Source organism: Apodemus sylvaticus, chromosome 4 (assembly GCF_947179515.1).
Source record: "Apodemus sylvaticus chromosome 4, mApoSyl1.1, whole genome shotgun sequence".
Taxonomy (NCBI): domain Eukaryota; kingdom Metazoa; phylum Chordata; class Mammalia; order Rodentia; family Muridae; genus Apodemus; species Apodemus sylvaticus.
Genome location: NC_067475.1, coordinates 79724670 through 79752596, shown reverse-complemented (window position 1 = coordinate 79752596; position 27927 = coordinate 79724670). Strand labels below are relative to the sequence as shown.

Below are 27927 nucleotides of genomic sequence, written 5' to 3'. Positions count from 1 at the left end.
GTCCTCAGGCCTCTCCCCATCTCACTCCACCAGCCTCCTCCATTCTGGCCGTGGGCTGGGGAGTCGGCTCTGTGAGTAAAGTGGGGCTTGCTGTGCATGCCTGAGGACCCTGAGCTCAGATCCCCAGCACTCACATGACAGCCAGGTGTGGCAGTGTGCATCTGCCTGTCACACCAGCACTGGAGGACAAAGACAGAAAGATCCTGGGGGCTCACTGGGCAGTGGTTAACAGAAAGAGAACACGCCAGGTTCAGAGAGGAACCCTATCTCACAATCTAAGGTAGAGAGTGATTGAAGAAAGAATGTCAACACCAACCTCTTGGTCTCCACACACACCGGCACCAGTGAGAACATCCCTACATCTGCACCATTACACATGCACACACATATACACATTCACACACACATAGACACAAATGCATACACATACATGCATGCACACACACACACACACACACATTTTTGTCCGTGGCTCAGCATAATTTCACCCCTCTGCCTCCCATCAAAAAAACAGAGATCGTGAACATGGATGTAAGAGCCCGGGCCTGCTGACTGATGGCTTCCATCCAGTCCCTGCCTTCTTTACTCAGAGCCAGCCCTCCTTATATCCCTAGAGCCTATGGTCTCCCTTCAAGGCCTGCCTCTGGCCTTACCCCCCAAAGTCTGCCTCAATTATTCCCTTGAATTGGTGGGTCTTGACTTTTGGAGAGCCACCTTTAAGACTGCAGGGCTAGCCAGTTGTGATGGCACCCACCTTTAATACCAGTACTTGGAAGCAGAGGCAGGTGGATTTCTGTGAGTTCAAGGCCAGCCTGATGCACATAGAGAGTTCTAGGATGCCATGAAAGCTAGGAACCAATTTCTAGAAACGCAAACACGGGCAAATCTGCACCTATGATTTGGCAGGTTCCTAAACTTCCAAGTCCATGCAGGGGCCTTGTGTAAAACACTCTGTTCACTGGGTGTGGCAGTGTGGGCTATAATCCTAGCACACACTCAGGAGGCCAAAGCAGAAAGAGGGCAGATTCCAGACTAGACTGGGCTACTTAGAAATACTCTCTAAAACAATAAAACAAAGCCAAAATAGACTGTGCTCTTCCTGTCCTGCTCCAGGTCACCTCTCTAGAAATCAACATGATCTGCATGTTTCCCTTATAACCACTTTCTTTTCTTTAAGAATTATTTATTATTTCATGTATGTGAGTACACTGTAGCTGTCTTCAGACACACCAGAAGAGGGCGTCAGATCCCACTACAGATGGTTGTGAGCTACCATGTGGTTGCTGGGAATTGAACTCAGGACCTCTAGAAGGGCAGAGCAATCAGTGCTCTTACCCACTGAGCCATCTCTCCAGCCCCTCATAGCCACTTTCTTTTTCCACCACCCAGCTTCATAACTACTTTGTAAGTTCCTTTTAAAATACAATTCAAACTTTTTTTGTGGCTCTTTTCATGATGACAAAAGCTCAATCATTCTTACTAAGGACAAGGGATATTTCATTACGATTTGTGATGTGTGACCAAGATCATAAGGCATACAGTGCGGGTGAACTGCTGGAACTACAGCTGTGCTCACTCACATACATAGTTGGGAAATGGCTATGCGATTCCTGAGTCGTTGGGCTGGTGGTGTGTGTGTGTGTATGTGTGTGTGTGTGTGTGTGTGTATGTGTGTACTAGAGCTGGGAGATCCCCCAGCACTGGGAATGGGGTATTCAGCCCATTCCAGAACGCCACAGAGCACGTGGGACCAGATGCCTGTGGAACCCAGACCTGGAACCTGTTGGATGTGGAACTGCCCCTGAGCCGCACCCAGGAGCCAGGGGTCACCCTGGCCCCCCTGAAGCCCTGGACACAGTATGCTGTGTTTGTGCGGGCCATCACACTGACCACCTCCGAGGACAGCCCCCATCAGGGAGCCCAGAGCCCCATTGTCTACCTGCGAACATTGCCTGCAGGTGAGCTGAAGGCACTAGGATGAGATGCTTAATCCTAGGAAGGGAGAGGGAAGCACACAGGTGCCAGACACAGAGAGGCGGGGCACCCTAGAGGACAGGGTTCCCTCACACTGAGCCTCTGGGGAGGCTGGGTAAGCTCAGAGGCCTGTGAAGGATTTAGAGCACTGAATGATGAGCTCCTTTATCATAAGTGTCTCCCCAGGGTTGGGTCCTGGTCAGCTGGGAGAGCGGTTACCTACCATGGAAGCCCTATTTTCTGAAAGGACAGAATGATTTCTAGAGAAGGAAGGCTCTGGAACAAGAGGGTGGAGAGAGGGGGGGATGGGGAGCGGGAAGGAGAGGGAGAGGGTGGCTCATTATCACAGGTTTTGGAAGGGTCCCATTCCTGAGCGACACCCATTTCACAATCACAGCACCCACAGTGCCCCAAGATGTCATCTCCACCTCCAACTCCTCCTCACACCTCCTGGTGCGCTGGAAGCCGCCGGTCCAGCGCAATGGAAACATCACCTACTACCTGGTGCTGTGGCAGCGGCTAGCAGAGGACGGTGACCTCTACATCAATGACTACTGCCACCGCGGTGTGCAGGGGGTGCCTCAGGCCAGGGGTGCTCGGTAGTAGGGGGTGGACCACTGCTCTGACTCCTCTCCTCTGCACTGTGGCCACAGGTCTGCGGCTGCCCACCAGCAGCCACGACACACGCTTCGACCGCGAAGACCCGGCGCTGGAGGCCGAGCCGGAGCAAGGCTGCTGTCCTTGCCAACATTCACCACCTGGGCAGGCCCTGCCCGCATTAGAGGCGCAAGAGGTCACCTTCCAGAAAAAGTTTGAGAACTTCCTGCACCACGCTATCACAATCCCCAAGTGCGACCTGGTTGGGAGGGCCTGAGGGGCGGTACCTTGGAGAGGGTGGGACTTTGTGGGAGGGGCCTACTATGGTATGGGTAGATTTGGAGGCGGGGCGCAGGGATAGAGCGCCCCGGAGCTTAGAGGGTTCCCCCCCCCCGACCTCCCCAGGGCCCCATGGAAAGTGACATCCATCAACAAGAACCCGCAAAGGTGAGCTGGGACAGGTGTGGGGATGGGGGGAGGGGGCTCTGAGAACAGGATTGACATCTCTGACTCATCCCATTGCCAGGGACCGCCGGGAAGCTGGGCTTCTCAGACTAGGGAAAAACAACTCGGATTTTGAGATTCAAGAGGACAAGGTTCCTCGCGAGCGAGCGGTACTGAGCGGCCTGCGGCACTTCACGGAGTACAGGATTGACATCCATGCCTGCAACCACGCGGCACACACTGTGGGCTGCAGCGCCGCCACCTTCGTCTTTGCACGCACCATGCCACATAGTAGGTGCCCCCTCACGCCAGTCAGTGCTCTGTAACCAGCAGGTCTGTCCTCCCACGAGTCTCAGAGCCCCGCTCTGTTCACCCTTCCCGCTCCCCGTGATTGTGGAACTTTTCCAAACTCCCAGTGTAGCCTGGGTTTGAACATAAACAAGAGGAACAGCTTGTGGCCTGTTTGCAAGATGCCCCCTCCTACAGGAGAGGCCGATGGCATCCCAGGGAAAGTGGCCTGGAAGGCGGCTGGCAAGAGCAGTGTCATCTTGCATTGGCTTGAGCCACCTGACCCCAATGGGCTCATCCTCAAGTATGAAATCAAGTACCGCCGCCTGGGAGAGGTAGGTAACCCAGCCACCCGGTCCCACCCTGGGGCTGCACCTCCACCTGCTTCCCAGCCTGCTTTCCGTGCTGCCCACAGGAGGCCACAGTGCTCTGCGTGTCCCGACTTCGCTATGCCAAGGTCGGTGGGGTCCACCTGGCTCTGCTGCCCCCTGGAAACTACTCTGCTAAAGTTCGGGCCACCTCATTGGCTGGCAATGGTTCCTGGACTGATGGCGTAGCCTTCTACATCAGCGGCGCAGGTGAGGCAGACTTGCTTCCCAATCTGGTCTCCGCTAAGCATCAGCCCTGCCCATGACCATCCTCCAGTGTTACCCGAGAAGCGGCTTTCATCCTGACCTGTTGATTCTCCCTACCCTCCGCCACCAGAGGAAGAGGAGAGTGGGGGACTGCGCATCCTCCTCACTGTCACCCCTGTGGGGTTCATGCTGCTTGTGATGTTTGCTGCCATTGGCTTCTTCTACAGCAAGAAGAGGTGACGACAAGTCCTACGTATTAACGCCCCATCCTCTCCCTTAGCCATCCCTTAGGGACAGCAGTCAGAGAGTAATAGTTCAGACAACAGAAAGGACTTCCTTAAAGCCAGTAACTCAGCCAGGCAGTGGTGGCGCACGCCTGTGATTCCAGCACTCTGGGAGGCAGAGGCAGGCGGATTTCTGAGTTCGAGGCCAGCCTGGTCTACAGAGTGAGTTCCAGGACAGCCAGGGTTATACAGAGAAACCCTGTCTCTTTCCCTGGAAGGCGTGGAGGAGACACACCTCTTAGCTGGGGTGACAACTGCTCTTTTTTAATCTGGAAATGTCTTGTAGCCTGAGGAACTCCTTGGTGTGGGCATGGGGGAACTATTGGTCCCATACCCTTAGCTCAGGCAAGCAGGGTCTGCTGTGACAAAAGGAAGACAGGAACCCTAGTATACGCTTGTACAGATGTCATCACAAAAAGGCCCAGAGAGAGAGAGGACCCCCTCTTTTGACCCCTGGTTTTACCTATTCCCAGTCTGATCTCAGGACTAGTATCATGGGCAGCTTGGCAATGCTTAGAACTCCCCAGAGGTCAGGCTGACCATGGCCAGCATCGTCCTATGGGTCCATTTATCCCCCTTGATCCATTGCCTCCTGTTGTAGAAACAGCACGCTGTACACATCCGTGAACCCGGAGTATTTCAGTGCATCCCACAGTAAGTCCAGGGGCAGGGAGGTGGGGGGGTGGGGGTGGGAAAGGAGCCGAGAGCAGGACAGCAGTGCTCCAGAGAGCCTTCATGGAGAAGGTGGCCTTGGGAACAGAGCCCTTAAGATGAGAAGTCAAAGGGAGACATTGTCTGTGAAATGACATTGCAGTGTTTGGTGAAGAAACGGCACCCTAATCTGATGGTCTGGGGGTGATGGCTAGGGAGATGGCTCAGTGAGTGAGTGTTTACTCTGCAAGTGTGAGGACCTGAGTCTGAATACCCGGCGCCCACGTAAGCACTTGGCATCATTGTGCGTGCCAGCAACCCCGGCTCCGGTTGCTGAGACAAGCGAGGGTCCCTCAAAGCTTGTTGCCCGCCACCCTCAGCCAAGTCAAACCCTGGAGCTTCCGGTTCCATGGGAGAGTCTGTATCAATGGGATAACTCAGCAGGTGCACCTGCACACCTGTGTACAACACACACACCACCACCACCAACACACACCACCACCAACAACAACAAACAAACGAACAACTGAAAGCTGAAGAGGAGATTTGCCATTAAAACATGATTTGCCATGTTTCCCACAGCAGCTAAGAGCATCAGCTGCTCTTCTTGCACAGTGCCTGGGTTCCAGCCCTGGCACCCACAGGGCTGCTCACAGTTGTCTGTAATTCTGCTTCCAAGGCCTTCTGGCTTTGAAGAGCACAAGGCACACACACACACACACACACATACACACAGGCAAAACTGTGTGTGTACTCACACAAATAAATAAATAAATCTTTAAAAAAAAAAAGATAATAATTAAAATGTTGCTGCACAAGAGTGAGGACTCCAGTTCAGATTGTTTGAATTCCCCAGAAACCGTAGTAAATGCTACATGGGAAAAGTGCATGGGGAAATTACACAGGTAATTCCAGCCTAAGACAATGGAGACAGGGATCCCCAGAGCAAACTGGTTAGGACTAGGAATGTCGGTGAGCTCTGGTTTTGATTAAGAGTCCCTGCCTCAAAGAACAAGGTACAACACACACATACACACACACACACACACACACACACACAGAAGTACTGCCCTAATTTGAAACTAACAGTTCACTGTTTTCTGTACCATGGAAGCCAGCATAAAACTGGCAAAAATGCCTTTGTTGGCCTGGCAGTGGTGGTGCATTCCTTTAATCCCAGCACTTGGGAGGCAGAGGCAGGTGGATTTCTGCATTCGAGGCCAGCCTGGTCTACTAAGTTCCAAGACAGTCAGGGCTACACAGAGAAACCCTGCCTCGGAAAACAAAACAAAACAAAAACAAAAAACAAACAAACAAAAAATGCCTTTGTCCTGCCTTTATGTGAACCTATAGTTACCAAAATCTTAAGGGATGTAGGTTCTTTAGAAAAATAGTCCATTTCTTCCACATTAAAGTTGGATAATGGCTTTAAGAAAGAAAAAAGAAGTCAAGAGACAGATGAAGTCATGAGGAGAGATGCACCCCTGCCTCACACACTCCTTCTCAGGGGTGACACACACTCCTTCTCAGTGTACGTCCCCGACGAGTGGGAGGTGCCTCGGGAGCAGATAGCCATCATCCGGGAGCTGGGCCAGGGCTCCTTTGGGATGGTCTATGAGGGACTGGCCCGAGGACTTGAAGCTGGAGAGGAGTCTACGCCTGTCGCCCTGAAGACAGTTAATGAGCTGGCCAGCGCACGGGAACGCGCTGAATTCCTCAAGGAAGCTTCTGTCATGAAGGCATTCAAGTGTCACCATGTGGTAAGAGGGAAATGGTCTGAAATGAGGTCAGGGAACTATCCAGGTCAGGTTTGGGACTGTGGTTAAAATCCTGATAGGAACAGTCGTGTCGAGAGCTGAGATAGTCATGATCAGGGCACAGCCCTGGATATCCTGAGAGTTATTAGGGTCTTGGTTGGAATCAAGGTCAGAGGTGGGCAAGTCATGATTATGGTGATAATCAGATATGGTCAGGGTTAAGAGTCAAGGTCAGGGGAGCTGTTAGGTCAGGTTTAGGGTTACACTCAAATGGGGGTCAGGGTAGGCATCCGAGTTGGGTTATAATCACATCAGGCTGAGGTTTTGTTCCCAAGAATCAAAGAGATGGGAGGAACTACAACAGAGATCTTTGTGATCCCAGGTTCGTCTCCTGGGTGTGGTGTCTCAGGGCCAGCCAACTCTGGTCATCATGGAGTTAATGACCCGTGGGGACCTCAAGAGCCATCTCCGATCTCTGAGACCTGAGGCAGAGGTTGGAAGGAGAAAGACCCTGAGCCGTATGAGGCTGGGGAGTTGGGAGGAGCTGGGCACCGTGTGGGTGCGGGCAGTCCTTCACCAGCCCCTCTCTCGCCACAGAACAACCCTGGCCTCCCACGGCCTGCACTCAGCGACATGATTCAAATGGCAGGGGAGATCGCAGATGGCATGGCCTACCTTGCTGCCAAGAAGTTTGTGCACCGGGACCTGGCGGCCCGCAACTGCATGGTGTCCCAGGATTTCACTGTCAAAATTGGCGGTACAGTGGGTCCCAGGTGGATGGGGGACATCTGGAGGTAGAGTCTCCCTAAGCTAGCCACAGGAGTCAGGCCTGGCTCACGGGCTTGACAGGCAAGTCCCCAAGCCCCGCATCTCTGAGAAGGGATGACCTCCAAGACCCTTTGAGCTCACACATTCCAGAATGCTTAGAGACTGGAGGTAGAGAGGTCTGGGGACCGTCTTCCTGGGAAACTTAACTGTGACGTGCATGCCCTGAAACTTACTTTCCAGACTTTGGAATGACTCGGGATGTGTACGAGACAGATTATTACCGCAAGGGTGGGAAGGGACTGCTGCCGGTGCGCTGGATGGCCCCCGAGTCCCTCAAAGATGGAATCTTCACCACCCACTCAGATGTCTGGTAGGGCCTGGCGGGAGCGGAGGATTGCAGGGATACGCAGGGGCACCTGGGAAAGGGAGGGAGCACTTCCTCACTAGGGGTGCCGAGCAGCCTGAAGGGTGCTGGATTCAGGCTGTCCTTCGTGTGCTCCAGGTCCTTCGGTGTGGTGCTCTGGGAGATTGTGACCCTGGCTGAGCAGCCATACCAGGGTCTATCAAATGAGCAGGTGCTGAAATTTGTCATGGATGGTGGAGTCCTAGAGGAGCTGGAGGACTGTCCGATTCAGCTGTGAGTCATCCCACTGTCTGCCCTTCCCTCCTCCATCCCTGCACTGTGCTCACCACCCTCCTCCATCCCTGCACTGTGCTCACCACCTCCTTCATCCCCACACTGTGCTCACCACCCTCCTTCATCCCCACACTGTGCTCACCACCCTCCTCCATCCCTGCACTGTGCTCACCACCTCCTCCATCCCCGCACTGTGCTCACCACCCTCCTTCATCCCCACACTGTGCTCACCACCCTCCTTCATCCCTGCACTGTGCTCACCACCTCCTCCATCCCTGCACTGTGCTCACCACCTCCTTCATCCCTGCACTGTGCTCACCACCCTCCTTCATCCCTGCACTGTGCTCACCACCCTCCTTCATCCCTGCACTGTGCTCACCACCCTCCTTCATCCCTGCACTGTGCTCACCACCTCCTTCATCCCTGCACTGTGCTCACCACCTCCTTCATCCCTGCACTGTGCTCACCACCCTCCTCCATCCCTGCACTGTGCTCACCACCTCCTTCATCCCTGCACTGTGCTCACCACCCTCCTTCATCCCTGCACTGTGCTCACCACCTCCTTCATCCCTGCACTGTGCTCACCACCTCCTTCATCCCTGCACTGTGCTCACCACCTCCTTCATCCCTGCACTGTGCTCACCACCCTCCTTCATCCCTGCACTGTGCTCACCACCTCCTTCATCCCTGCACTGTGCTCACCACCTCCTTCATCCCTGCACTGTGCTCACCACCCTCCTTCATCCCCGCACTGTGCTCACCACCCTCCTCCATCCCTGCACTGTGCTCACCACCCTCCTCCATCCCTGCACTGTGCTCACCACCCTCCTTCATCCCTGCACTGTGCTCACCACCCTCCTTCATCCCTGCACTGTGCTCACCACCCTCCTTCATCCCCGCACTTTGCTCACCACCTCCTTCATCCCCGCACTGTGCTCACCACCCTCCTTCATCCCTGCACTGTGCTCACCACCCTCCTTCATCCCTGCACTGTGCTCACCACCCTCCTTCATCCCTGCACTGTGCTCACCACCTCCTTCATCCCTGCACTGTGCTCACCACCCTCCTTCATCCCCGCACTGTGCTCACCACCTCCTTCATCCCCGCACTGTGCTCACCACCTCCTTCATCCCTGCACTGTGCTCACCACCTCCTTCATCCCTGCACTGTGCTCACCACCCTCCTCCATCCCTGCACTGTGCTCACCACCCTCCTTCATCCCCACACTGTGCTCACCACCCTCCTCCATCCCTGCACTGTGCTCACCATCTCCTTCATCCCCGCACTGTGCTCACCACCCTCCTTCATCCCTGCACTGTGCTCACCACCCTCCTTCATCCCCGCACTGTGCTCACCACCCTCCTTCATCCCCGCACTGTGCTCACCACCTCCTCCATCCCTGCACTGCGCTCACCACCCTCCTTCATCCCCGCACTGTGCTCACCACCCTCCTTCATCCCTGCACTGTGCTCACCACCTCCTTCATCCCTGCACTGTGCTCACCACCTCCTCCATCCCTGCACTGCGCTCACCACCCTCCTTCATCCCCGCACTGTGCTCACCACCCTCCTTCATCCCTGCACTGTGCTCACCACCTCCTTCATCCCTGCACTGTGCTCACCACCCTCCTTCATCCCTGCACTGTGCTCACCACCCTCCTTCATCCCCGCACTGTGCTCACCACCCTTGGTTCTGACCTCCCTCCTCCAAAGCATCTACATCACTGACTCCCAAATTCTTTGTCTGTTTGGTTTTGTATTTGTTTTGTTTGTTTGTTTGGTTGGTTGTTTTTGAGATAGGGTTTCTCTGTGCAGCCTTGGCTGTTCTGAAACTCACTCTGTAGACCAGGCTAGCCTCACAGAGATCCACCCACCTCTGCCTCCTGTGTCCTGGGACTAAAGGCATGTGCCACCATAGCCAAGCTCCTCCCAGTTTGTAACTTCACCTCCTTCCTTATTTTCCCCATCTGAGCCCTTCCTTCCACCAGCTGGCGCTGTAGTGTGGGAGGCCGTGGGCTGTCTGGCATCCCTTGACCCCACCTCACCCCACCAGACAGGAGCTGATGAGACGCTGCTGGCAGCACAGTCCGCGCCTGCGCCCAACTTTCGTGCATATCCTGGACCGCATACAGGATGAGCTGCGGCCCTCTTTCCGGCTCTGCTCCTTCTACTACAGCCCAGAGTGCCAGCGGGGCCAGGCCTCCTTGCTGCCTACTGAGGCAGAGCCTGACTCCCCACCAACCTTAAACGGCGGCGCTTCAAACTATAGTCCCCCAAATGGGGACCTGGGGCACTGAGGGGTCAACCTTTCCCCACCCGACTGGCCTCCCACGGGCAGAGGACGTGGAGCCCAACCTTGACGGCCCGCTGTTCCCCTCTCACCCCAGTCCCCCTCACAGGGATCAAGAATTAGCTCAGCATAGCAGAGAGCAGGTGCCAGAAAGGGAGGCATCTGAACTCACACACTCACAGAGACAGCCTGTGAGAAGCCGCAACCGGAGGGACTCTCAGGCCACAAGGCCAGGAGTGCCCTGCCCTCAGAGAGAAACACTGGTCAGGCGAGAAAGCTCGTCCACTGGAGGCAGGGTCCAGAGACACACACTCTCCAACTTCAGGTGGTCAACAGTGTGAAAGCGAATGGGTGACCAGAGGGAGGCCTGGAGATCTCTCTACTCCTGTTGGGGCCTGGAGACAAGTGTTCCTTCTTTCCCTGTGGTGGCTCCTCCCCTCCTACCCACAAACCAGGGCAGAGCAGGAACCCTAGGGCCCTGAGCAAGTGAGTTCCAAACATGAGCCTCACTCCTCTCCCCTGCTCTGCCCAGGGACCTCAAGCTTGGTGCTCCCCCTTCTCTGTCTCAAGAGCATGCCTTGATGTGCAGCCTCCCCCTTCCCCACCACCCCCTGGATCGCTAGCCCTGGATGCTAGGGCTTTGAGAGCTTTGTCTCCTGTCTCCCACGCAGCCTCTCCCGGGAAGACTGGAGAAGACTCAATAAATACCGAGGTCTGTTTGTATCTGGTCCCAGAACACCCGTTATCTCTCCATCTACAGTGTTGACACCCGATAGACTTCCTCTCTTTCCAAAGGCAGCAATACATGGAAAAAAAAAACACAACTATGAAATATCGCCTTCATAAGGACCCCAGCAGCCAGAATGGCCACAACAGTGACACAGAGCAAACTTGTCATTATGGCCTCTATGGTCAGAAGTGGCTGAGACCCTCTGGATCCCCCTGGGAACCTCTGTATCTGGCCTCTCGACAGAACCAACCGGTCTTCCATCCCTCAGATGCCTTTTGTCCATTGCTGAAGTTGACCATTGGACAGGCATTACCTTCCAGAACACCATAGGACAGACTTTGAGTGGCCAGAACATGGAGTGGAGGAGGGGCCCTATTCCTACTAGTGCCCTAGCCAAGGTAGGGACACATTCCAGAGTACGGTCTGTGTCAGGATCCATGTAGTTATTCTGGGAGGCCGGGATCTCCACTTCTGTCTCATATGCCTCTGAAGGGCTCTGCTGTTGCACATGGAGTCAGTCCGGGCTTTTATGTCAAAACCAAGGCCTCAAAGCTTTTTAGCACCCTACACCCAGGCTGATGCGGCCGCACCATCATCCACTAAGCAGGCTTGCACATTGCAGAGTCCTGCTGCAGCTGAGGAAGCCACAGAACCATCAGGACAGGATCTGAACGGGACAAGCTTTGAGCTAAGTAACGCCTTATCTGGTTCCATAGCTATTCTGTGACTCTAGGTCAGGGCGCCGGCTCGTAAGCCTTGCCTGTTATTGTGACTAATGCAACCCTGACCCCTAATGGTTGCTACCAGAACTGCAGCTGAGAGTGGGTCTGGTAAACCCCAGTCCAAGTTAATAACCTGGACCTGGAACCTGCTCAGTCACACAACACATAGCTATGTCGCAGTATTAGGATTAGCCCCGCCCACCCAACTCCCAGCCTCTTGCGCTGGACAGCACGTGCTCAGGACGCCATGGCAACTTGGAAGTGGGGGAGCTACAGGAAGGGTTTGAGCTGAAAAACGGATGCTTATCTGCAATTTTGGGGCTCCACCTCTGAGTTCTGTTGCCATCCGAGTCCTGAAAAGCAGTGTATTTAACTAGATAGGAAGAAAGCTGGCGATTGGATTCCATTGGGGATTTTCCAATTACGCAGGAGGGTTTGTGGTTGGAAAATGTCTTTTTTTTCCCCTCAGAGACAAAAGATCTGATAGGTTGGCTTTGGAGGGAAGAATAAAGATCTACCAGAGAAAAGAGTAAGCAAGGGCAAAGAGAAGAACAATGCAACTCCTTGGCCCTCTACCCTAGCTTCCAAATTCAGACAACTCACAAATTAGCGGCCAGCCACTAGCCAGCGGAAGGTAGCAGACCCGGTGGAGACGGCAGGACATATGGCACGACGGCATGCTTAGTGTCCCCTCTAGATCATCTCCGGTGCCTTGTCCCGGGTCCCCATGCTGGCCACAAGTGCACTGGCCATGTGTCTTTGTAGGCAGGGGGTAGAGCTGAAGGCAGAAGGAGAAGAGGGATGGTTGAGACTTAGAAGACGAGGGTGACAGATGAGAAGAAATCAAGGGGCTTGGGACTGGAGAGATGGCTCCGCAGGTAAGAGCACCTGCTTCTCTTCCAGAGGACCCAGGTTCGATTCCCAGCACTCACATCGGGCAGCTCATAACCCCCTGTAACTCTGGTGCCAGGGGATCCGACGTCCTCTCCTGGCTCCTGCAGGTACCTGCACATATACTCACACACACGCACACTCACACACACACATACACACACATGTGCACGCACGCACCCACATACAGAATAAATAATTTCTTTTCAAACCCAAAAGCTATGAATAAAGGTCCAGAAAGAAATGGGACGAAAGACAGCACTGAGCACACACGGGGTGGGGCCTTGTCAGTAGGGAAATGAAGCTGCCTAGCTGACCACAGTGGGGTCAGACAGGAAGTGAGGCTGGTGTAGGTTTCAACCTCCAAAGTGGGTCTGAGAGGGGAGGGCATCAGCCGCTATGGCAGCAGCAGGGCTAGGACAGCACTGAGGCCTGACATGAGACTGTGGTGGCACGTGGTGGCACGTGGTGGCACGTGCTTTGTAAGCTCTGGGGCACTACTGTCACCATCCATTAACTGTAGCCTCGTTTGAAAAGATGCTGCAGAAGCGCAGAGAGAGGCTGCAGGCCGCCACGGTGAGCTGCAAATCAGTTTCCTGCATTTATAGGTGCACGCTCAGGAAGCGCCCGTGAGGCTGAATATGCTCCTGCCTGCATGGTAGAACTAGCAGTGACCTAGGCCCTCCTCCTGCTCACCTGCATTTGCTCTTTATTTTGAAAAGAATATCCATCATTGCTAGAGTGAAATGCAGAGAGTTTGCTTTTAATGAACAGTCTGCAGAGGCTCACGTGGGCGACAGTATGGCTGCTAGATCCGTTCTGCTCTCCGCCTGCTTTCGTACTGTGGACCGTGAGGGTTTCTCACATACTTTCTCCAAGGATATTTTTCTTCCTGCGATGTGGGAAAGGTAGATTTTCTTGGATTCAGGGGCAGCAGTGTGTCTTTGTAACCATGCAACATCTTCCAGTTGGGGAGAAAAAGACAGGCAGAGGCAGAGCAGAGCAAAGCAGACCCGAGGTAGGGATTCCCAGCAGTGGGCTGGCAGCCTCTGTCACACAGAGTGGGGAGGGCATTCTCAATGCTGTGGGATCAGCTTCTGTCTTCAGTGGCAGCCAGAGTCTAGTCTCCTTCCCCACCCTCCCATGACCTCTGCTCACCTCTCCTCACAGGTGTGAATGGACATTACACCCCTCAGAGCTTCCATTCAAATTCTTCCCATTGTGATCCACTCAGAACCACAGCCCTGGCTGCCCCTCTCCACCTACCCACAGTATCTTAGGCTAGCAAAAGCATTCCGCATCCAAAGTGTATGTGTTTACACCTGTTTCCAGAAGAACTGCATCAGTGGTCAGGACTTGCCTGATATACAGCAGATGATGACGGCCCAGCCTACCCGGCTGAGAACTGAGAGGCAGCCACAGGACCTTCCCAGCTCTCTCACTCTCAGGCCTTGTCTCTAACTTGTCCCTCCCTGGCCTCTAGGCCAAGCATTGAAGCCTCCCTGTTTCCACTCCAATGGGCCCTTCCTGAGTAATGAGATATCCTGCTTCATACACATGTCGCCTTCAACCCAGCCAAGCGCTTCCCTGTCTTCACTTTCCACAGTGCAAGCTATCACCAGGCCCAGCTTGCATCCTGTGAGACTTCCTCCAGGCCTGACCCTTCCCTCCCCAGTGTTAGTCTTCAATATATCTCTGAAACCACTACAGGGTCGTCCCTGCTGCTAAGCGGTGTCATGTGTAATTGAGGGGTGTCCCCTTAGGCAAACAGAAGCCATTCCAGGTGTTTCCTCAGACTGCACTGAATACGAAGGGTTGGTGTTCCTGCTTTGACAGCCGGAAAGCACAATGCTAAGAGAGTCAGAAACAGTGGCAGGAAGAAGCTTCCAGCCCAGGCTGGGTCTTGGGAGTAGAGGTGGGACTGTGAGGGAAGGGAAGGGGCTGCTCACAGGTGCTGGAGCCGGAAGCAAGCAGCCGGAAGCAAGCCCTCCCGTCCCCCTACAGCCACTCTCATGTCATTGTCAACATTTTACAGATGGGAAACTGGACCTTAGGGAACTGAAATCAACTTGCTCAGAGACCCACAGCTGGCATTAATAAGTGGCAGATCTGGGGTTCAGAGCAATGTCTGCTGATACTTGTCCCACCCTGTCACCTTGACTATTGGATGCCGCCAGGAAGCTGTTAGGACAGGTGGCTTGACTTCCATCCCTCTAGTAACTTCATCCCTGGACAGAGGACCACTCCTGGCGTGCTTTGGCCTTCTCCCATACCTCTAGCTCAGCTGTCACCCGGAAAGATCTGTATTTATTGGCCTGTGTACACACCTCTGCCCTCATGTGTCTCCTGTATCTTTTATCCCTCACAACCAGTACATATAGGTACTCAATAAATTTATGGGGAGAAACAAACTAAAAACAAGAGCTGAGGCGATCTGAGGCAGAAGCAGAGTACAGAATATTGCGTGGTAACTTCCTGTACCATTGACCACACCTGTCCATTGAACGTCTACTCCACAACTCAGGGAGGGACATCAAGATGGCCCAAGTCATCTTCAGGGCTTTGTGAGGCATTGTGAGACTTTGCTCAAACGAGATGTAAAGCCCTCGGCCCCTGGGCTGCAGGAAGGCATCTGCAGCATGGCGGTTACAGCTTGAAACAGTCTACACCAGGGGTTCTCAACCTCTGGGTCTCGACCCCTAGAGGATCATTTATCAGATATTAGCATTACAATGTATAACTGTGGCCAGATTACAACTATGAAGTAGCAATGAATTAATTTTATGGTTGGGGTCACCACAATATAAGGAACAATATTAAAGGGTTACAGCAACTAGCAAAAATTGAGTACCACTGATCTATGCTCTGAGCCAGGCTAGACAAAACGTAGAAGCCCTGGAGTCTCTCGTCCTCCGGGCTTTCAAGCTCTAGCCATTTTTTTTAAAGATTTATTTTATATATACGTACACCACTGCTCTCTTCAGACACAGCAGAAGAGGGCATCAGATTCCATTACAGATGGTTGTGAGCCACCATGTGGTTTCTGGGATTTGAACTCAGGACCTCTGGAAGAGCAGTCAGTGCTCTTAACTGCTGAGCCATCTTTCCAGTCCTATCCCCATCTTTTTAATACTGTCTTTTCTGACCCTGAGATCCTTCTGTGGACTTAGCATCACATAGTCCCTCAGAGTATGTAGTTTTTTTGATTCTCTGAGGAACCTTCAAGGATCTTCTATATGTCTCCACTGGGCCCCCATCACCTCTACCTCACACTCAAGTAACAAAGAAACTTTGTTACTCTCTCCAAACTCAGACTCCTTGGATCTCTTATTGATCCCTCTCCACCTCCCCAGACACATAAACACCAAAAAAAAAAAAAAAAAAAGTTTTGGTTTTTGCTTATTTTTTTGCATGTGTAGTGACTGTCTTGTGCGGAAGCCAGAAATCACCACCAGCTGTCTTCCTCTGTCACATTATTTTTTATTTTTTAAGGTAGTGTCTCTTACTGAACTTGGATCTCACATGCCACTGATGACTTCCTGGAATTCCCCTGTCTCCACTTCCCGGTGCTGGCCTGGCTTTTTATGTGGGTCCTGGGCACTGAACTCCAATCTTCAAGCTCAGGCAGGTTTACCCCTGAGACATTTTCTCATTTCTTTCTTTCTTTTTCTCTTAAAAATTCACTTTTGATTAACTTCTAGAGAACAGTCTTTCTTAGGTTATAGCCGGGTTCCAAGCTCTAAGACAGAATCTCCCCCCTAACTCACTTGAAGTTGGTGACGCATGCTGTCATCTCCCGATTACTCTAACATTTTCTGCAAGTTGGAACCTTCCACACAACTATGATGTGACAATCAGACATTCCTCAGTCTTTTTGGACTCCTTGTCTTAAAAACCTTTGAATGTAGAATGCCTGTCATTTGGGATTTTCTGACGCATCATTATCATCGTAGCTGGACTGTTCATTTTCACCCAGTGAATCACAGAAGGGACACTGGTCCTTCTCACCGCAGCGACAGTGACTATAATTAGAAACCTGTTAACGACGCTCACGCTGACCCCTGAAAGTGTCTCCTGGGTCCCTCTCCTCTGCTGCTCTTTCATTTGGCAGTTCTAGCGCTTTCAGGAGTGGGGGAGACCGCAAAACTGTCTGCCACCATTAAACATTCAACTTCTTCAACAAATAAGGAAAAACCCTTTCCCACGTGGGTCAGGCGTTTATTTACTAATTTTGGAGATGGGCAGCACTTGCGATCTGCCTGCCTGAGCTTCTTGAGTGCTGTTTGACGTAGACATTGTCTCTGATTTCTCTGGAATTCCCAGCATTGGCAAACTGCAGGCATATGGGGCATGCTCAACAACTTAGGCATAAGAATGCCGCATAGACATTCTAAGGAAAGAAGAGAACATTTTAATAAATGGTGGCCTCATAGTGATTTCCAGCCTCCCTTTATGTTTGTCCTTCAGAGGCCACCTCTGAGGTCCTGAGCCTCAGTGCCCACCCTGTAAAAGGGAATGAGCCATCCCCATCCTAAGTCGTCATGTGAAGGAGCTGAGCCGTGGCTCAAGGGGAGGCTCTGCCTCCGCCCGGGGGCTGCAGTACCCAGTGGGTGGGGCTGGTATGATCTTTACATCATGATGCCAGTATATGCTGAGAAATGGAGGCCTGTGCCAGACTCTCCGCCAACATGCAGCACAGGTGGCTGTAGAGTCCAGCTCCTACATTCTAACAGCGGGTTCTCTGGAAGGAGAGATGGGTATAGGAACGGGGCAAGAGAAAACATGGAGAGACACAAAAACACATGGCTTCTGGTTCAAGTCTCCATCTTTTATCCCCCTCTCCCAAGATACAAAGGCAGGCCAAGCCCCTACCCTGAAGGCTGGAAACCGTTCCTCTTGTTCTTCAGGAGGCGGGCGGCCCGCCCCAAGGTGGGCAGGTGGGGATGAGTGCCTAGGTGGGGCAGGGTGTCCATCGCAGGTCAGCTGTGCCGCATCCTCTCTGTGAACCTTCCGGAACGTAGAGGAAATCTAGGAACGAGGAACACACACTTTAGTGGTGTTGGGAATGATGAGGTTGGTGTAGCCAGGTGCTTGGGGTATGAAATACATCTGGAAGGCGGCACAAGGAGGAGGCCGGGGGAGTGGCAGGCAGCCTCCAAGGGTCTGGGGGCTATGGCTGAGAGCACTGCCCTCTTAGGTCTCCCGGGCAGGAGAACCACCTGGGGCCTGGAGTGGCTCTGCCAGCCCTGGTTTCTCTTAGTCTCCTGCTGCGGTGGCTTTCTTTTACCAGGCCAGGGCTGGGGTGACTGGTGTAGGGCAAACTGGAATGTGGCAGGGCGAGCATGAGGAGGGGAGAAATGCAGATTAGGGCCTCAGCAAGTCCAGAGCCCCAGCTGGCCTGCCTCCATGTTAGTACCCGGGACTAAGACTCAGTCCTCAGCACCCACCCCCCACTCACCCCTGGAAAAAGAGAAGAGCGAGTTGTTGTGTGGGGCTGTGTGGGTGTGAAGCAGCTAGTCCAACAATGGCTGTCGTGACAGAAACACCAAGAATGACGTGGTTGTTCAGTCCATGAGGCTGAGCTGGTCTGAGCTGGTCTTCAGCATCTATCAGAATCCCAAAGAAAGAGATGGGTTCTAATGCCAGCAGAGGAGTGCCTCAGCAGCAGATGAGATGCATTTGCTAGAAGAACCCTGTCTCCAAAAAAAAAAAAAAAAAAAAAAAAAAAAATCCAAAAAAACCAAAAAAATAAAAAATAAAAAATAAAAAATAAATTGTGGGTGGGACCATTCTCTGGACAGGGGACCCTGGAGTATCCAAAGTGGAGAAAAGGAGCAATTTCACATATGTATATAAAGTGTTGTGGTCATGTTTAGTCCACGTGACCTGACAGGGTTTCTCTGTGTAGTCCTGGCTGTCCTGGAACTCTCTCTGTAGACCAGGCTGCCCTCAAACTCAGAAATCCGCCTGCCTCTGCCTCCCAGAGTGCTGGGATGACAGGCATGTGCCGCCACTGCCCGGCAGCCAAAACATTTTAAAAGCAGAAAAATTGGGCTGGTTTGTTGAGAAACTCCATTGTGCCATGTGATGTCCTTTTTCTGGAACCTGTCTTACGAGAGGATGTCTTGCTGAGAACAGACTTGTGGTGTTCTTCTGGAAGCTGTCTGGTGAAAGGGCATGGGACGCTTCGCTGGAGCAGACGCTGAGAGGACGTGTGATGTTTGAAAAGTATAAATACAGCCCAGCACACAGAGGACGACACTACTGCATGGGTCCACTTGCTTTCTTCTCTGACCTTCTGGAGGTGCTCTGCCTGCTTCTCTGCATGTCACCAGACTCATGCCAATCCGTGGAGCCTCGCGGTTTCTTCTGGATCAAGCCACTGATGCTGATTTGAGTGGACTGAACTGCTGACAATGAAGACTGGAATTGCCCCAAAGAACAACTTCTAAACAGGTCCGTGTCCTCCCTGTCCTATTAGCCATGTCCCCCTTACTTCTGGTGGATGGTGAGCTAGGAGGGAGGTTGAAGCAGTAAGAACTCTGTTATAGTAGGTTCTGAAAAATCTGAACCCACAGGGTGTGGTGATGAACATCCTTAACCCCAGCACTTAAGACAGCAGAGGCAGGTGGACCTCCACAAGTTCAAGGCCAGGGTGATCTACTTAGTGAGTTCTAGTCAGCCAGAACTACATAGTGAGAGCTTGTCTCAAAACAAAAACACCATAAAAAGTGGGGGGAAAGCTGAGCAAAACATTCCTCTGTGAAGAAAGAACTACAGATTATACTGCTTATAACTACAATTCTAAGGAAATGAAAATCTGTTTGATAGCACTTTGACAATTGAAAAAAATAATAAAACATTGATAATAGCTACAGAAGTAGCCAAAGTAGTATCTACCTACATCTTTCCGCACAGCCTATATCTCTGCATACTCAGGGCAAAGGGATGTGCATTGAGGCCAGCCTGGGCAACCATATCTCAAAATAATTAAGTAGGCGTTGGAGGGATGGCTCATCAGTTAACAGCACTTGTTCTCGCAGAGGACCCGGGTTAGATTCCCAGCATAAGTGCTCACAATCCCAGCGCCAGGGGAGCCAGCGCCTTCTCTGCCCACCTTGAGCATCCACCAGGAACACTGCACACACACACGCACAAGCAGGACACACATAAAATGAAATACATCTCGTCTTTAAATTTGTAATAAAGCATATTTACATTCATATAGAGTAATACAATTTGGAAAACATAAATAAACCACAGAAGCAACACTTAGTGTCACCGGGCTATTAACGCCGGTTCCGGTATTAGTTAAGCACCTGTCACTTGGGAGCTTTGCAGGCATAAACTTTTTAACACAAATTTTCATTTGTGAAAGCCATTTAGCACTAGTTCAGATGTTGAGAGAGATTATTTTCTTCAGGGGTGTAGCCACTGGTAAGTTGCTCACAGTCTGCTGTTCCTACCCAAGCTTATACAGACAACGCTATTTAAGCAGAGAGAGAGAGAGAGAGAGAGAGAGAGAGAGAGAGAGAGAGAGAGAGAGAGAGACTATGGTAAGATGGCTCAGTAATGGCACTTGCTGCAAAGCCCAAGACCTGAGTTTAAGCCCTGGAACCCACACGATGGTGGGGGGGACTGACTCCTGCAAGTTGTCCACTGATCTCCACACACCCAACAGGTCAGAAGGGAGTGAGATAAGAGAGATTAATAGAGGTTGAATATAATACTTTATATTCCTAAACAAAACTTTCAAAAATAAATAAATAAATAAATAAAAGTTAGTCTAGCCAGGCAGTGGTGGCGCATGCCTTAGTCCCAGCACTTGGGAAGCGGAGGCAGGAGGATTTCTGAGTTCTAGGCCAGCCGGGTCTACAGAGTGAGTTCCAGGACAGCCAGGGCTACACAGAGAAACCCTGTCTCGAAGGAAAAAAAAAAGTTAATGTAATATTACAAAATATCATTTGGAGTTTTATCATTGCTACATGATACAAAGCTATTTTCAGAGGCTGGGGAGAAGGCTCCTTGGGTTAGTGGTCTTAACTACACCAGTCAGACAACCTAAGCTTGATCCTGGGACCCACGCAGAAAGCTGAAAATGGCTACAAGAATCCATAGGACCAGGCACTCCTGCAATGAGGTGGGGTGGGGTGGGGTGGGGTCGGATCACCTGACAGTGTGTAAGCCAGCAGGCCTGGAGAACCCAGGGCAGTGGGAGAAACAGAAAGAGAAACCCTGCTACAAGACCTTCTCCAATTTCTGAAAGTTGTTCTCTAATAGCACCCCTTCTCTCCCTCCCTTCCCTCCCTCTCCCTCCCTCCACCCTGTCTCTCTGTGTATAAATAATTAAAATTTTTTCAATACAATTTTCAAGTCATAATAGGAAACAAAATAGCATAGTAACATTGTATTAGTTATTTTTGTGATTGGGTTAAAAAAGTATCTTACAAAAGAAAAAGGGACTTTTTAAATGTGTACTTGCATGTGTCCTATGAGTCTGAAAAAGGTGGTAATCCCCTGAGCTTCAGTTCCAGGCAGTTGTAGCTGAAAGACACGGGTGCTGGGAACCAAACCTGGGGTGGGAGCAGGAGCAGGAGGAAGCTGTTACATTGTTTGGGGGGGGGGGGATAGGGAGATGGAGGGGATGGGGGTGGGGTGGAGGGGGGAGGGAGGGCTGGACTCTACTTTTTGCCTTTAGTCTTGGATTTCAACCTGGGTAATGAATGAGAAGATACTATTCACATTTAGGTTGGGATTTTCTGCTAGGTTAAACCTTTCTAGAAAACCATGGTTATCCTAAACCACATCCCATCTAGATGACAATGCAGTCTAAACATTGTAAATATCCAAAAAGTAAAACTTTCTTTAGATCATTTATTTTTTCTAAATTTCTATATATTCCTGATTTGTTTCAGAAGGTGGATGTTTATGAGACTTCTCAGCCCCAGCAGTGATATAATAACACAGGAGGCTACTGATTAGTTTAAAGCTTAGCCCTTTCCTTGGACAGTCTCCCTGCTAGCCCATCTACCTTAACCCAACTATGTAGCCTACCGAGCTGCCATGTAGAGCCCTCTCTGGGGCTCTACTCCTCAGCAGTCTCTCCGTTTGCTCTGTTCCCTCCATTCTCCTGCACCTGGTTTCCTCTCCTTGCATCATTCTCTTCCCAGAAGTTCCGCCCCGTACTTCCTGTCCAGCTATTGGCTGTCAGTTCTTTATTACAACCAATCAGCAGTTGATTGGTTGTAAAAACCAATCTGATAAAATTCTAGATTGCCTTTTAAGTAGGTGAGGAAAATAGAAAAAAAAAATTTATAAAATAGAAAACCCAGGGGCTGGAGAGATGGCTCAGCGGTTAAGAGCACTGACTGCTCTTCTGAAGGTCCTGAGTTCAAATCCCAGCAACCACATGGTGGCTCACAACCATCCGTAATAAAATCTGATGCCCTCTTCTGGAGTGTCTAAAGACAGCTACAGTGTACATACTTACATATAATAAATAAATCTTTTAAAAAGAAAGATCCTAAATGTCCATTGAGAAAAAACATATAAAATACTAAAAAAAAAAAAAAAAAAAAAAAAAAAAAGAGAGAGCGAGAGAGAGAGAGAGAGAGAGAGAGAGAGAGAGAGAGAGAGAAAGAAAGAAAAGAAAAGAAAACCCAGTGATGGCCATAGAAATGAGAATGCCAGAATCTCTGCAGGTACAGAATTAACAAATGAAAATACAGAGACACGCCTTCACACAGTGAAATAAAAAATACCAAAAAGATTACCCCAACAGATGTTGGTTTATCTTAGTAAAGATACTAAAGCGGAAGACCTAAAAACATCCAGATAAGCATTCACCAGTGGCTTCTGTATTTTTTCTTTTTCTTTTTTTGGGGGTGTGGGGTGGGGTGGGGTGGGGAAATTCAAGACAGGGTTTCTCTGTGTAGGCCTGGCTGTCTTGGAACCCACTATGTAGGCCAGGCTGGCCTCAGACCTGGAGATCCACCCGTGTTGGCTCCCAAAGGCTGGGCTTAAAGGCGGACCACCACCACACTGTGCTTTTCTTCTTATGAACACTGCAACTGCAGATGCTGCTGCTTGGCATTCAGATTCTGTTCAGATTGTTGTTGCTGTATCTGCTGTCTGTCTTCTGGGACACAATAAGAATGCTAACCCTAAAAGCAGGCTGCCCTAAAAGAAGACCCCAACCATCATGCTAGATTCCAGAAACCCTGAAGAAGTCCCTGACTGTCCCAAGACTATACACTTTAATCCCAGCCCTCAGTGAGTTTGAAGCCAGCCTGGTCTACAAAGTGAGTTCTAGGACAGCCTGGTGTACACAATGAGACCTTGTGTCAAAAATAGTGTGAGATAATTCAAGCTGAGCTACACAATCACCATCAATATGTCAGGCACTGGATGCTTGGTCTTCCTGTAAGGTGCCGCTTCTCCCACTGAGGGTCCACGGTGATGTTTGTTGATTGCACCTAAACCTGTTCTTTGCCCCCCAGGCTACTGCTCTTTATTGGCTTTTTTATCATGATTTTCATCAACCACTGTTAAGTGGCAGCCAAGAGTGGAAACCTCAAGAAGCCAGGTCTACCACTGAGCAGGGTTGCTCTCACCCTCACCCTCACCCTCACCCCGCCCATGAGACCCATCAGTCTCTCAATGGGCTTCTGGAAATGAAGGCCAGCAGCTAGTCTAATCACTCCAGGCTCATGTCCCTTTCTGCTCAGCCACTTCTTTTGTCACTATTCCCCTGTCATAAGAAGTGGGGCATTAGGAAGTTACATGTGGGGGTGAAGGAATGGCTCAGTGGTTAGGCCTGCTCCCTACTCTTCTAGGACCAGAGTTCGGTTCCTCCGGGAACCATGGAAGCTTCCTGCTCCAGTGCAGCCTCCTAACAATGGTCTAAAGACTCTGAAGCCATGAACTAAAATATAACATACCTACTTTTAAGTTATCATCACAGGGATTTGTCACGGTGACGGAACATAGAAAACCAGTGCCTGAAGTAGATGTTGTCATGTACACCTCTAATCCCAGCAGTTGGGAAGGTGAGGTGGGAGACCATCGGAGCGGCATATTGAGGTGCAGGCCAAGATGGGCCACAGAAACACAGTTTCAAAAACAGAAAAAGAAATAATGAGAGAAGGAAGGATGGAAGGGAGGAAGGGAGGAAGGAAATCAGTACTGGAGAATTAAAGTTATTATTGTGACTAAACTTGACTTTGTACTAAAGAAGGCTTGGAAATTTTTTTATTTGTGGGCACACCAGAATCCCATCAGGGGTGTGTGCTTCCCAGCTCCAGAGAACTTGTAGGGTGAGAGGCCCAGGAGCAGTAGCCTCCCTGGACCAACTGGGTTTTCTGTAAAGATCTCACTGGGGCCACCCAGAAATATTTCAAAAATCTTTCTGGTATTAGCACTCTGGAGACTTTTAAGATCTGGCTAGCCAAGCAGTGGTGGCAAACACCTTTAATCCCAGAACCTGGGGGGCAGAGTTAGGTAGATCTCTGAGTCTGAGACCTGCTTGATCTACAGAGTGAAACGCAGAATAGCCAGGGCTAAACAGAGAAACCTGTCTTGCAAGAAAAAACAAAAACCTACCTTTAGTAAGTGTACCTAAATGCTTTAAATTCCCTTCTAGCCCACTACCCACCAGAGGGAGTGGAAATAAAAAAAGGAAAGATTAATAGGGCAAAGGGGGATGTGGACCATTTAGAAATGGTTATTTGAAACAAATCCAGTCTGTGTTTTCAGAATATCAGCATTTCAGTTCACATGAGTCAAAAGCAGGCACTCAATCCACTTGAAAAAAACCATTCATGAAACAGCAATAGCAGTTCTATCCAGAAGAAACCACCAGGCTCTGCCAATTGGCCCAAGTCTGAAGAAGTGGCAAGAAGCAGCTGGAACACCACCAGAAGTCCTTTGGTATGTTTCTCTCCGTGAAGTCATGGCAAAGAATGGCAAGGCAAACCAATACCATACAGCATTGTCACCGAAGACCAGAATCAGCAAAGCCTGACAATGACCAGCAAAGAATAGTAAGACATACCAATACCGCACAGTGCCATACACTCTCTATTGGGTTATAATTATACCATTTCCAAACATCACATTCTCTCAAGCATCTGCTCTGCCAAAACATCACAGACCCTTTTCCCAGGCTGTTTCCAGAAAAGCATCATGTGTCTGTTCTCAGCAAAGCATCATCCCACGTGTCTGCTTCAGCAAAACATCCTCTCATAAGACAGTTTCCAGAAAAACATCACATGACACAACTGAGTCTTCAAAGAAGCAAGAAATTTCCACTTCAGGTCTGGCTTTGGTCCACTGGTGACATCTCCTCTCTTTACTTTTATTGGTGTCAGAGTGCTAATTCCAGAAGGATTCCCACAATGTTTGGAATTTGTTTGTAAGAGGAATTTGTAAATATGGAGAAGGAGGCTTAAGAATGCAGAGGCTGGGGAGATAGCTCCATACTTGACAGAACCTGTGATGGCTAATCTTGTTTGTTGACTTGACCACATCTGGAATTAACTAAAACCTAAGCCATTGGGCAAAACTGTAAGGGATTTTACTTGACTGGATTATTTAATATGGGAAGATCCACACTACATCAGATCATTTGAGATGGAAAGGACCACTGTAAATCCGGGTCACACTTTCTGGAGTCCGGACTATATAAAAAAACATGGAAGAAACACACTTTTGCTTTTTGCCTGCTTGTTTTCACTCTCTCTGGCAAGTTCATCATCCATCCTACATGATGAATTCTTTTTTTTTAATTAATTTATTATATGTGAGTACACTGTAGCTGTCTTTAGACACCCCAGAAGAGGGTGTCAGATCTCATTACAGGTGGTTGTGAGCCACCATGTGGTTGCTGGGATTTGAACTCAGGACCTCTGGAAGAGCAGTCAGTGTTCTTAACCGCTGAGCCATCTCTCCAGCCCCGCACATGATGAATTCTTATGCTGGTGTCAGAATTTCAGTATTCCAACGGATATCTGTAAGAAATATCAAATGTGAGTCTTAAACCTGTGTTCAGGACAAGGAATTAATTTTTCTCCCTCACCGTCTAATACTTTAATGAAAACATTTAAACTTCTGCATGAGGTAAAGCACTTGTTTATACAAAGGCCCAGTGCTCTATTCTAGTAATCTGATGGCCAGGAGCAGTGAGTATTTCTCCCTTCTTCCTTCATTTACTGTGTGTCAGTTCTTACAGACTGACTGTGAAGAAGTGACCCAAGCCAACGGAAAACAGACACGGCCACCACTTGAGTTAACTTGAGTTAGATGCACTTCCTGTTTGGAAGCTTTTCTGAACTTACCCTCTTGACCAAGAGTGTTTTGTCCAGATACTTCAGTTGGAATGGCAGTCTCTTGGAATCCTGAACTTATTTCAAGATTTATAACAGACCAAAGACCAGCTGAGACATCCAGCCTCCTGCACTGAACTACTACTGGATTCTTGGCCTTTCTGTTGGTCAACAGCCACTGTTAGACTAGCTAGACCACAGCCTGTAAGCCACTGTAATAAATTCCCTTTTAATATAGATCTGTTCTGTCAGTTCTAGTCCTCTAGAGAACCCTGAGTGATACAGACTGTGTACAAGGAGAGTGGTGCTAGAGAAACAGAGTTATAAGAATGGGTTTTTTAAAGTATCTGGAACAGGCTTTCTAATTTGCTGACACCCACAGTTACTGAAGCCTCTTCTGGAAGCACAGAGAGCACTGAAATGCCATGGTGTGAATTATTTAATCAATTTATGAAATAAATGCATTTGATTATTCTGATTCACCTAGGGTGAGGAGTAAGGAATTCAGTGAAGTTGAAGTTGCTGGCTGCTCTTGCCATCACTGGATACATGGACAAAGGAAAACTATGAGCTCCGTAGTAAGGTTGACCCAGTTCTAGATTCACATACACACGATAACTGTGCCTCTGGAAGAGAATTATCCCTCTATCAGCCACAGAGCTCAAGTTACAGAAAGTCAAATAGAAGCCCTGATTTTAAGACCAGCTGAATTATAATGAAAATTTCATTCCCAGTGGCAGATGGTGTTGGCTGTTAGAGTAAGGGCACGACTAGGAAACACTGGGACCCCGTGGTGGTGGAAGTGCATGAGAGTGTTCCAGTGAGGCTGGGGATTCTGAACACTTGAATTCTAGAGAAGCCTCTCCACCCTTAGCAGAAGATGCACCTCCAACCCCTGCCTCCTGCAATATGGCCTTCTTCACCTTTGCCTGGGGGAATTAATTCTTCACTGTCTGCTGAACCAAAGGTAACCTGAAGAATACGCCAGGCAAGACAATACTAGTGTCCCTCAGAACCCACCAATAGTTGCCTCTAGACTTACAACCAGACTCAAGGCTTTAAGCAAACTCCTGGAGGAGAGGTAGAAAGTGAAGGCAATGAGGAAGTACACCACTGACGTGGAAATCTCTGGTTTCCTTGGAAAGTCAGTGATGTCAAATGATGTTTTACTAGGGCACACAGGTGAGAGGATGCTTTGCTAAAGCAGACACGTGAAAGGACATGTGATGTTTAGGTGGAACATGAATCCGACCCACAGACAGGGGAAGCTTGAGCATTGGTTCATGTTGCTCCGCCTCGCTAGTCTTCACTGACAACACACATGTATTGGTTCATCTTACAGTGCACTGCTGAGCTTCGTTTGTGGTCTTCATAGAGAGAAACTCACCAAAGAACTTCTCATGAAGTTCTTGTGGTTTCTTGCTACTTCTGCAGACTCGGGGAGATTGGTGAGTATCTTCTGGATTGATCTGCCCTTGCTGATTTGTATGTGGTGTCTGCCGAGTAGACCGAATGCAGTTGCTGATTTGTGTGCGGTGTTTGCTAGTGGACTGGACTGGACTGAGAACAACGAAGATTGAAATCTCCCCAAAAGATTCATCCTATAAACAGTCACCAAACCCTGACACTAGACAAGAAATGTGTACCAAAAGGAGCATGCCATGGCTGTCTCCAGAGGGGCCCTGCCAGAGCCTTACAAATTCAGAGGCAGAAACTAGCAACCACCTATTGGACTGAGCTTGGGGTACCCAACGTAGGATCTGGAGGGTGGTCCGGAGGAGCTGAAGGGGTATGTAGCCCCATGGGAAGAACAATGACTTTGGACACCCAGACACCCCAAGACTCCCAGGGACTGAGCTATCAACCACGGGGTATACATGGTTCCAGCCAAAACTGTGACAGAGGAATGCCTTGTTGGGCATCAGTGGGAGGAGTGGTCTTTGGTCAGGAAAAGGCACAATAGAGGCCCCAACAAAGGGAAAGGGGGGGAGGAAGTTG

At 50.2% G+C, this 27927-nt stretch overlaps 1 protein-coding gene and 1 long non-coding RNA gene across 7 annotated transcripts in view; one reads left to right on the top strand and one right to left on the bottom strand.

The window, feature by feature from the left end:
* Positions 1-10987, top strand: part of Insrr (insulin receptor related receptor) — a 20721-nt gene extending 9734 nt beyond the window's left edge. Inside the window, exons 8-22 of one of the 2 annotated variants that reach the window (XM_052180183.1) lie at positions 1720-1958; positions 2372-2539; positions 2628-2823; positions 2977-3018; positions 3098-3306; positions 3502-3638; positions 3719-3881; positions 4009-4114; positions 4764-4816; positions 6344-6573; positions 6953-7063; positions 7168-7327; positions 7579-7708; positions 7841-7975; positions 10028-10987. In XM_052180183.1, the coding sequence (XP_052036143.1) occupies positions 1720-1958; positions 2372-2539; positions 2628-2823; positions 2977-3018; positions 3098-3306; positions 3502-3638; positions 3719-3881; positions 4009-4114; positions 4764-4816; positions 6344-6573; positions 6953-7063; positions 7168-7327; positions 7579-7708; positions 7841-7975; positions 10028-10271 (2323 nt within the window). In that variant the 3' untranslated portion in view covers positions 10272-10987. The remainder of the gene's footprint in view (positions 1-1719; positions 1959-2371; positions 2540-2627; positions 2824-2976; positions 3019-3097; positions 3307-3501; positions 3639-3718; positions 3882-4008; positions 4115-4763; positions 4817-6343; positions 6574-6952; positions 7064-7167; positions 7328-7578; positions 7709-7840; positions 7976-10027) is intronic. The other variant, XM_052180184.1, reaches the window with a different exon arrangement.
* On the bottom strand, positions 8164-9159 carry LOC127683171 (uncharacterized). Of its 5 annotated transcripts, none has more exons than XR_007977487.1 (4): positions 9097-9159; positions 8979-9038; positions 8476-8680; positions 8164-8239 (listed from the first exon to the last, which is right to left on the bottom strand). It is a non-coding gene; the product is annotated as an uncharacterized LOC127683171 (long non-coding RNA). The 5 variants fall into 5 exon arrangements; XR_007977484.1 differs by lacking the exon at positions 8164-8239 and adding an exon at positions 8323-8446 and having other exon boundaries at positions 8535-8680; XR_007977485.1 differs by lacking the exon at positions 8164-8239 and adding an exon at positions 8323-8446 and having other exon boundaries at positions 8564-8680.
* Positions 10988-27927: the final 16940 nt, after the last annotated feature.